Source organism: Podarcis bocagei (assembly GCF_964188305.1).
Source record: "Podarcis bocagei genome assembly, chromosome: 8".
NCBI classification, from domain to species: Eukaryota; Metazoa; Chordata; class Lepidosauria; order Squamata; family Lacertidae; genus Podarcis; species Podarcis bocagei.
This window is the reverse complement of record NC_138133.1, coordinates 42,935,280-42,946,217: the sequence shown is the minus strand read 5'-3', so window position 1 is coordinate 42,946,217 and position 10,938 is coordinate 42,935,280. Positions and strand designations below refer to the sequence as shown.

At 41.7% G+C, this 10,938-nt stretch overlaps 1 protein-coding gene across 10 annotated transcripts in view; it reads right to left on the bottom strand.

Annotated features, from left to right (window-relative positions):
- PPP4R1 (protein phosphatase 4 regulatory subunit 1) overlaps nt 1-10,938 on the bottom strand; it is a 41,667-nt gene continuing 30,729 nt past the window's right edge. For all 10 annotated transcript variants that reach the window (XM_081205576.1, XM_081205580.1, XM_081205583.1 and 7 more), the window contains 9 exons: nt 8,164-8,339; nt 7,902-8,000; nt 6,898-7,083; nt 4,739-4,900; nt 4,321-4,421; nt 3,317-3,437; nt 3,088-3,222; nt 2,483-2,624; nt 1-1,093 (listed from right to left, as the gene is read on the bottom strand). In XM_081205576.1, coding sequence (XP_081061702.1) covers nt 930-1,093; nt 2,483-2,624; nt 3,088-3,222; nt 3,317-3,437; nt 4,321-4,421; nt 4,739-4,900; nt 6,898-7,083; nt 7,902-8,000; nt 8,164-8,339 — 1,286 coding nt within the window. In that variant the 3' untranslated portion in view covers nt 1-929. The remainder of the gene's footprint in view (nt 1,094-2,482; nt 2,625-3,087; nt 3,223-3,316; nt 3,438-4,320; nt 4,422-4,738; nt 4,901-6,897; nt 7,084-7,901; nt 8,001-8,163; nt 8,340-10,938) is intronic.

Genomic DNA, 10,938 nt, shown 5'->3' with positions numbered 1-10,938 from the left:
TCTTATTAATAAATTTTCTTTTTATTTGGACAAGGAGAGAACATTTTATCACAACAGTTTGAAATAGCATGATTAAAGACTGCAGCCCTCCCAAGAGTGGTCACAGATATGTACAGTATATGAAGAGCCGATCATGATCTAGTTAAAAATACCTGATGTGAAGTACATGTGCTAACAGGTTTCCTTCAGGTCATGACCAGCATGAAAAACACATTAGGACACAGGTGGAGTTTTCTGCTAATGAGTACAGCAATATGCTGTGTTTAAAGGTTTACAATCAAATTTTTGTTAGTGTTAGCACTGAGCCCTTCAGGGGAGAAAACAAACACCAAATCTCTACTTTTCCCTCTTTTACACACATCAAAACTATTCACACTTAAGGAAGTGCCCAGCTGCATACAAATTAAGTCTTTTCAAGGATAAAAACTTTTAATAGCTAATACTGGAGGTGTCTCTTGCTTCTTGGTACAAATCTGCCTTTATAGGGTATGAGAATTTCAGCTATCAGTTCCTAAGAGGGGGAAAGCTTGTTACATTAACTCCTCAGGAGAAAACAAATGCCGGTCTATGGAAATCACATCCCTTCTACACTGAAAATGCTCAGCCAATTCAAGTTTCACATATTCAGGAAGACAGAAGATTTAAGGCTCTGGTGGCAAATACAATCCTCTGAGCAAAGTTGTTCTAAAGTCAAGATTCAACAGGTAATGTTTATTTTTATTTTTCCTTGACTCTTAAAATCCTTGGTCTCAGGTTTAGATAACATCCAACTGAAGTTAAAAGTCTGGCAAGAAATTCCTTCCTCCATGGGAAAAAAAGAGGTTTCAGTCATCCATTTTAGGAGCACTTGAGGATTGCCCTGCGATTTTGTAATGTTTTTGGTTTGTTTGTTTTTTAATTAAAATTATAGCAACATTCAGGGACTACTTTTAGTAAGTTGAAGAAGCTGTGCTCATGGCATCATCTGCAATTTTGGTACTGGCAGGGTGGATGCTTGCAAAGTATTTTACATCATTATCATTATCCATTTGGAGGGCCACAATTGTCTGCTCCACTGCTTCTTGGTGAGCACTGACACATGTTAAAAAATATTCTGTATGGAGAAAAAGCAAGAGAATCTTTTTTTATAAAGGAAAAGGTAGCATCACAAAAGATATGCTTCTTATAAAACCCCAAATTAGGATGCAAAGTCAATGCTTATTTTTTTGCTGCCAGTACAGAACATTTATACAAAATGCATACAAAGACTAACATTTTAAATCATTTATATATATTATAATTTAGCATAAACAAACAAAGGACCATGCTTATCATGACTGGGTTGCAGAAAGTATACAGCACAGGCTCCCACATTCTTCTGGCTCAATTTTAAGGTGCTAGTTATAATCAACATTCACTGAGAAGTCATCTGTGCTGCGTAAGGTTGAGCAGGGAAAAGTCACTGATCCTTAAAGCACTGTACTGGATGCCTGTGACCTACTGGGTACAGCTTAGGACCTAAGTACTTAAAGGAATGCCTCTCCTTTACCTACTGACCTATGTTTTGAGATCAGGAGGGGAGACCCTGCTCTTGATCCCACCAATGGGCATGGTCCGTGATAATGTGGCACAACACAGGGCAATGCCCCAGTGGTGGAATTCTTTCCCTGGGGAATGGCAGTTGTCCCCTGTGCTGCTAACGACATACTTCTTCACCCAAGCTTAAATACCCTGGACCTAGCAGTGTTACTAATGCGTTTGTTGTCTCGTGCTGTTGTTTTGGTTTTGCAGTTTTTATACGTTTTAACTATGGTGCATAAATGGCTGCAAAGGTGTAGAATACAAGCAGAATAAATAATACCACCACCACCTCTTTACGTTTTTCAGCCATGTCTCAAGTGAAAACTCCTGCCAATTGGATTCCTGATTCCTTTATGGGTAGCTGGCCTGGCCTGCCCCAGCAACTTTTCTGGTCCTCTAGGATTGCATCAGTTTTGGTGTCAGTGGCAAAAAGGAAGGGGGGAATAGAGACTATGCTGAAGTGAACAAAGCCCAGCACCCTGATAGGAATGCAAATCATGCAAATCATGCATAACCCCGTTCTCAGCTGTTGTAGACCCTGAAGTACTGGCCAAGGCTGAATGCAACTCTTAGGCCAAAAAAGTTAGCTACTCCTGCTCTAGAAGATGCACAGAATCTTAAAAGAGTTTTTCCATGTGAGGAGGAACCTTTCTTGGAGGCTTCCTGTGTTTGAATTTTCATTTCTGCTTCCAGTCTGGTACCTAGGAAATTCCCACAGCCTCCCAGATGTTAACTTTTTTTCATCCCTTGTTGCAAGTATTTCAAACATCAGGAACCAGTCCAGAACAAAAGATGTGCTTGAGGAAAAAACAATGGCATGAGAGTACATTTACTAGCTAATACTACACTATAAGGATGCACACAGGAAATGTGTGATTTCTACAGAGCAGGAAATGCAGCAAGAGTACTTGAGTCCACAAACCTTTCTCTAGAAGCGTTTGCCTTAATGTTTTTGCAAGTAGGACTCGAACGTTTGGAACTCTATCTGAGGCCAAGAGCAGTAAATGGGGTAATAGACGCTCAGCAAACTGATCCATTGGCAGGCAGTCATCTTCTATGATAGTCTGAAAAGAAGATAAAGTAACTGTTTTAGACTTCCCCGAAAAGCAGGAGCAAAGCCTCTAAAATAGCAATAAAATATATTCTATAGGGTCATTTTGAAGATCTCATCTTTTTGCTTTCTTGGATTTGGGATTGCTCCCCACCCATCCCCCTTCTCCACTGATACACACAGCTAGCCATCCACATGGAAAGCTTCAAGGAGACATATTTTTGGATAACACACATTAAATTAGGACAAGAGAATGATAACCATCATTAGGCTCAACCTCCAAAAGCTATTTATCTTTTTGTAAGGAGCGGAGTTCACAAATACTATCCAGTTAGCTACTCTTACTAACTTCCTATTGTACCCATGATCAAACTCTGGAATCCAGAAATAATTCAGTGTTGAAAATGGAAAAACTTGTAACTTTGTAGCAGTGGCTTACATGTCAAGAAAATAAGAATAATTCATGAATCTCTTACCTGGCAAATAAAGGCGAACGTTTGCCTGCCAGACCACTTTTGGCACCTGCAGAACGTTTCAACCAGTTCATTCATGAGATCGACCACAAATGTTGGTGGTGGAGCACTATACAGCTTCTTTACCATTTCACTAACCTAGAAAATATACAAAGAACTCAGTACATGGATTACCTGCTAAAATGGTTACTAAGTCAAATTCCATTTTTAACGTTTACATTATAGTTCATACCAGTTTGAAGGAAATCCAACGAACAGAGGAAACCTTGTCTGCACAAAGACTGAGAGCAATAGGTCGTAGGTAATCGTATATGTCTCTGGCACTATACAGATCTAGAAGCAAGATCAGCTGCCTACAAAAATAAAATAAACAAAGGACTTAAAACTGCTAACCAATCATGAAAATGAAGCTATGTGCTGCAAGCAAAGGTGAATATTCCAGGAAGAAGAAGAAGAAGAAGAAGAAGAAGAAGAAGAAGAAGAAGAAGAAGAAGAAGAAGAAGAAGGGTCTTAAAGCGGCTAACAATCTCCCTTCCCCTCCTCCCCTACAACACACACTCTGTGAGCTGAGTGAGGCTGAGACACTTCAGAGAGAAGTGTGACTAGCCCAAGGTCACCCAGCAGCTGCATGTGGAGGAGCGGGGAATCGAACGCAGTTCACCGGATTACTAGTCCCCTGCTCTTAACCACTACACCACACTGGCTCTACACACCACGCTGGCATAGAAGAGCAGAGACGTGGGTTCCAGCCGGATTGAGTAGTCTCTCTGAAAAAAAGCTACAGTGCAGGAGGAACTCCCTGTATCTTACCACCTGCTCTAATGGCCACCAATGGCTGCTGGAGTGTTCATTCATTATAAGGCACCTCATGGGGATGAAATGGAGCATGCCCGTGTGCTGCTGATGGTGTGGAGAGGTTTGGTTCTGCTCTTTCTTAGATCTAAAAGATCCACACACTACAATTCCAAACATGCTTACTCAGCAATAAATTCCAATGAGTTAAATTTTATTGGGACTAAGTCCCACTGAACACAAAAAACCTTACTTTTTACTTAAGCATACATAGACCCTAAGTTTCAGCCTCTCATCTGGCAAGTGGAATAAAAAACAAGCAGCTAGTGGGTCTTTCCACCTTCTCAGAACCTAACTGTGCCCAAACAGCAGTGGTATTGTAATTCTATATTAATAATAATCAGGTCTAGCATTTAGGCAGCATAGTTTACTACTAAAACTTACTCAGCAAGTTCTGCTCGGAAACGCCAGTTCCTGCTGTTATCGGTGACTAAGAATTCCTGAAGCTGGTAAAGATATTCCCGCCTTTTATCAGGGTGAAGAAGCTGGAAAATAAAGATGAATGTTTTCAGAACCATACAAATTATAGTTGATTGTAGTTTATCAAATTATAGTTGAATATAGTCTATCAAAAAACGAGGCTATTCCAGAATTTCTATGAAATATCCTGGAACAAGACAGTAATGCAATATACAATGTGAATGACGACAGAAATTAAACACATCTTCGGTTTCATCACATGATATCCAAGTTTTACTAAATACTAAAAGTTTATAAATTTAATTATCTGTCACCACAGAAGTATGCATACAGGGAGGAGGGAAAAGGAGGATTATTTTGTATGCATAAAAGGAGGATGTACCTTCAGAAAATCATGCAGATGCTTAAGCACTCCAATTCTGACTTCATCAAGGTCCTTTAAGAAGCCATTGAAGACTGGAACCAGATCACCAGCAGTAAGCTGGTCTCCAAGAATGACGGCAAGTTCATGTATGGAGAATGCCAACGTTCTTCGAACTTTCCACTAAAACAATGCACAAGGCCAACTTGTTAGCAAATCATACAACTTATTCAATGTTAGGGTTAGATTTGTTGCACAGCCAAGAGTACAGCAACCGAAAGCAAGTCAGTTCAGCAGATTATTTTACAACAGCAACCAGAAAAAGCTGATAAAATAAAAATATTATTTTTCACTCACTCCACCCTGCCTTGAAACTGAACAGAAGTAATTAAAACAATCTACACATTCACAGCTTGGTTTGAAGGCTGGAACTAGACAAAAAGGAAATGTGGTTGCTTCCATGCATCTCTTCTTTCCTCCGGTGAAGTCTAGTAACATAAAACCCATGCTGGACATCATGGTGCAGTGGAAAGTCTACCCCGGCCTAACAAAATTTTCAATGCAATTAAATTACATTATGCATTTTTATTTATTGGATATTACTGGAAACAAAGGAGATGTGGGGCTGTTTTCAGCAAAAAGCCAAGCATCTCTCAAATCTGGTTCCTCTACCATGTTGCAATTAATCAGTTAACTTACAATCAGTTAACATATTAACGCAGTTACTATTTACTGCTGAGAAAGGGGCTGGAGGGGAACTTTTTATTTGAGTGATAATATATAGAGATTTATATACCACCTAATCAAAAAACCACAGCTCCAAGCAGCTTATACAAAATAGAAATTGTTTGGATCAGCTTTCCTAAACAAAAAAGATGTTAAGCATTTTCTCATTCCATTCAATCCCTTCTTATAACTTTTTGGGGGCAACAGGAGAAAACAAAAGATGTCCTAACTTCCTCCACCTGTTCCCCAGAGGACCTTTTGTGTTCCTGCAAACCCAGCAGAGGAGGAACCTTTTCAAAATTCTAACACCACAGCCAAAGGATCAGGCATCCCTTGCATAGGTGTCTGAAGTACAATCCTAGGCTCTCTTCACCACTATGAAACAACACACGATTGTGCTCATAATTCTATTTTACTGATTTGTCCGGAATTTTAGACATAATAAGATTAATCCCATACAGCTGGTAAACTCTGGCCTTGTATGAATGCTATCGCAAACTCTTGGGATAAATGTTGGCACAGAGCAAAATTCTTTTCTAATCCTTCCTTTGAATTATTTTATGAGTTTAGCAGATTCATTGCACTGAATTCAAAAAGGAAGAATGCTGGGGGGGGGGTTCAGAAATTATATTAGAGCAAGCTGTTCCTACAGCAAATCTATTAGTTGATCAGTGTAAATGGAAAAAAGAAATCCAACAGGTTATTTATGGTTTACAGAGCAATCTTACAGCAAGATCTGTCGGAATGAGTAGGTTAGGATTCAGTAGATCTCTGGCTGAACTGGGAGGTTCCCAGTACAGCCAGGCTACACTGCTTAACTCCTTCATCTTCACCTCAGCCAGAGATCTACCAGATTATATTCCCCATTCTAGCCCAGATGGAGCCCAATTGGCTGAGCCAAGCCTAGGAGATCTTAAACCAGCATAAGCCCTGGAAAAGGGGTGTGACAGGGACAGGATCCTAAGCCTGTTCATCTTGGTCATGTAATCTGGCAGTAAATTAAGCCAGTAAACAGGATGGTGTAATTCAAATACTATTTTAAAGGTTTACTTTCCCTTTGTCAGCCTTAATCTGGCTCAGCCAGCAACAGCCTTGCTGCTGAATGGAGTTTGGATCTGGAGTAATTTTATGCCATCTTAATTTACACTGGTTTCCTTTACACTAGCCTACTATGCATAGGATTCCTCCCCTAGAAAGAAAAATATGATAAAGACATGTGCAAATTCTCCTTCCAGAACACAAGTAGTTACCACCCCTTCCCCTCAGATATCCCTATTCTCAGGAAAAACATCAAGAATGCTACAGTAATGAGAAACGGCCCAACATTTCTGCTTTCCCATTACATCAAGAACCTTAGACTCATTTCTGGAAGACTAGAGAAGCCAAAGCATACAATTTCAAATTGCACATAGTATCTAAGTACTTTCAGGTCTTATAAAGATCTATAACATTACCTGCATGTCAGAGGCTAACGTCTCATAAGTATCTTTCAGACAGTGCCAGTTCTGTCTCCCTAAGGTAAGTGCCACACCTGGAAGGCTGTAGGCACAGTGCTTTGCAATCTCTGTATCAACAGTCTGAGCTCGAGAGGGATCAGTCATGGATAAATACTGGTCCAGCAAGGCCTGAGGTACAATGTCCTAAAACGCAAAGCATATGAATTTAAGCATATGTTCTGAGAAAACTACATCACCATAAAAAATAATTAATTAAAAATGTTAAGACTGCAGGGAAAGAGAATGAAAAATAAAATTCAAGTACTATTTCTTAGGTTACATTATTCTTCTAATAACCAACTTGTTACAAGTATAAATGGGAACTTTTTAAGGAGAGCAGGAGCGAAGTTGCTCACCTTTCAACAGAGCTGATGGAGGGGCCTTGCAGTCCCATCTCCCTCCCTCTCCTGCAGTCCAATAGGACAGCTGCTGATGACAGTTGAGGGAGAAGCCACAAAATGAGGATGGGAGTCATGTGCAGCCCCCATGGGTGGAAGGTTGCCACATGCGCCCTAGGTCCTGAGAGTACAGAGTACAAGGGAAGCAGTAACTCAGGGCAACAGGATTAGCTACCACCTTGCTGACTATATGGGCTATGATGTTTCTGTTTTGCCTAAAGCCATTGAGGCAAAAGGGAAACAGAAAAGCTTGTGCATAGTACAAGCCATCTCTCTCACACACTCACTAGACCAGTGTGCAGTTACTGTAATAGAAATTCTTGCCGACTGCATGTACAGGTCAGATTTGCAACTGATGATGCTCTCAAGGGGACAACAGTAGGCTCAGGTTTCAATTTTAAATATCGAAGTTCAGAATTCTTTAAAAAAGACGGAGAAAGTTACAGTGCACAATTTAAGCAAAGTAAAAATTATACTTACGGGTGTCGGATCATATATTACATGTAAAATTACTTTTAAGTTGCAGTTTCTCTCATGTACAAGGATGAAACTCTTTAAAAATACCTGAATTTTAGATTTTTTTTCTTCTTCAGGGCTGAAACTACTATTAGTGCTAAAGTCGGAATCATTATGAATATAACGCAGAGCAGATTCTACAATGTCCTGTGGTGGAAAGTTAAAAACAACAACTTACAATGCAGGCATACTCTGCAGCACTATCCAATGCATATTTACTCAAAAGTAAATCCAAAGCATATGAAAATGAAGTTACTTGTTTTCTGACATTAAGCTCAAGTGATAAAATTCATAGCAGCCAAATATTTACCTCAGCAGTATCATTGATTAAAGGCACTGGGTCATCCTGAATGGATGTAAAGCTCAGGTGATCTTTGATGCTCAGCTCATTCTGAGAATCCACTGACTTGCCAATGCCTGCTGTCGTTTCCGCCTGAGGGTCCAGGCTTGAGGCTCGAAGGGCAGCAGAGAGCACCTCCACTTGTGCTGTGCATGTAAGGAAGGGGGCAAGCAGGTCAAAAACTTGTTCTACAACCATTACACAAACATTTCAGTGGTGTAGTAGTACTTCCCCCACACCCTGCTTCATATTCCATTAACACAGCAGTTGAGAACCTCCACTGATGGAAGCAGAGCCTTTACAGAAATGCCCTGTGGCTATGGAATGATCTTGCTGCTAAGGTGTAAAGTCTTTAAATGGTTTCAGAACGAATTACAACACACTTCTGGTTAAGCATGGAATAAATCTGTTAGGTAAACTTTGGGAATATGCAGACTCTGGTTTTATGCTGCATTTTTATTGCTTTTAGTATTTTACCCTGATGACGGCATGTAATCTGCTTTGTAAGCTGCTCCGAGCTTATGAAAAAACATCCTATCAATGCTCTAAATCAGGGGTCAGCAAGGTTTATCTTGCCTGCGCCGGATTGGTCCCATGGAGAGCCCTCCGTGGGCCAGAGGGCCCATAATTTCTGGCGTCTGCGCATGCGCAATTTCCGGAGCTGCAGAAGCGAGTCCCCGAGTTGCGCCGGTTTAGCACAAAATTCGAGTGGGCAGCTCGGTTTGGGGGCAGCTCGTGGGCCGGTCAAACGACCTTCACGGGCCGCTTCTGGCCCATGGGCCTTAGGTTGCTGACCCTTGTTCTAAATGAAAGCTGTACGACAGTGCAAGATGCAGTTCCACTAGGATTTCCAAGCATGCATACTCAAATATAATAGTAAATAGGTGAACAGGCAGTACACATTTGGAGGCTACCAAGGAAGCCCTTTACTTCTTTCTGCAGAGCCAATGAAATTAATGAACCTGACTTAGTTAGGTCCTTTAAATAGGCTCACTCTGACCCCTTGCATCAGCATTTTTCATTTGCTTTCTAAAGTCTTGCATATTTTGATAGTAACAATGTAGGGTTATATATAGTATTATCTACTCACAGCTAATTCAAAGACCTGAATGTTCATGATATGCAAATTCTGCAAATTTATACATCCAGAGTATTTAAAGTAGTTATGGAGATTTATCTCATTACATATTTTCTTCTGTTCTTGTAACTGCACAAGTTGACCACCATAGACTATAGGCCTCAGCAGTGGCCAACAGACAATGTTGACTGTATGGTTCTCCTCCTGCTACACAGTCAGCTGTATTAGTGGTTGTTATATTCAGCAAAGAGCTGAAAGAAGCAATTCATCCTGGGGAAGCCATTGTTTCTGGCCATTTGCCATTTGAGACAGGGGTCACTGTGTTAGTTATGTTCTGCCTAGGTTTTTAGGCTTTTCAAAAGACTCCGAGGGGGGGGGGAGAATCTTCTTTTGAAGAAACCAAACAAAGCTTCAGTGTTAAATATGCAACTATAAGAACCGAGACACTGGGAACTAACTGGTGATTGAATTAGGATTTGCTAGGCACAACTAAGCAAGGCTTGGTGACATGAAATGCATGTAGCCATATAATGAATAATAAAACATCCATATAATAATAGTAATGATAACATACACTGAATGCTTAACTATTTCTCTATTCACTACTTTATTCATTCTTGTGACATCCTTAAAGTGATGCCAATTTTATTATCTCCAATTTGAGGGGAATGGGGAAGGAAATGAGAGATAGAGAAACTTGCCAAAGGCTGTCTAGTGTCACAGTGGGCAGAAGTTAGATCTACTTGTACATGCCTAGCAGTAGATTGGCATGGGCTTCTGATTCCCAATTGCGTGTGAATAATAGCAACAAATTGATACCTCTCCCTGCCACCCTAAATTATACTGCTGAAATGTAGAAAGCTTGGGGTAACCCAAATTAGAGTTTTGTGTGAAAGATTGTGAGCTCCATTCAGGATTCCTAGGCCCCAAATTATTTTATTTGCCTGCCTCTTGCACTAGGCAGCTTTGAGTAGATCTTGGGGTTTAGTAAAAAATACAGTACAGTGGTGCCTCGCAAGACGAAATTAATTCGTTCCGCAATTCTCTTCGTCTTGCGGTTTTTTCGTCTTGCGATGCACGGTTTCCCATAGGAATGCATTGAAAATCAATTAATGCGTTCCTAGGGAAACCGACTTCAGACCAGGTCCGGGGACAGTCTGTCCCCGGACCTCTTCTGAAGGCTGGGGGGGGGGGACAAGGGCTTTTCTTCCCACCCCCAGCATTTTAAAAAACCCTGGGACAGCGGAGGACTTCTCCGCTGTGCGGGGCTATCTTAAAATGCTGGCGGGTGGCATTTTAAAATCGCTCCGGACAGCGGAGGACTTCTCCGCTGTCCGGGGCGATTTAAAAGCCCCTGGGAAGGCAGGCAGGGGGGACAAAGACTTTCGCCCCCTGCCCGCCTTCAGAAGGTGTTCCCGCCCCCCGCCCCACTTCGGAACAGCTTTCCGAAGTGGGGCGGATGGGGCAGGTGTCCCCGCCCCCCCCGCCCCACTTCGGAACAGTTTTCCGAAGTGGGGCAGCGGGGCCAGGTGTTCCCGCCCCCCCTCCCCACTTCGGAAGAGCTTTCCGAAGTGGGGCGGCGGGGCCAGGTGTTCCCGCCCCCCCTCCCCACTTCGGAAGAGCTTTCCGAAGTGGGGCGGCGGGGCCAGGTGTTCCCGCCCCCCTCC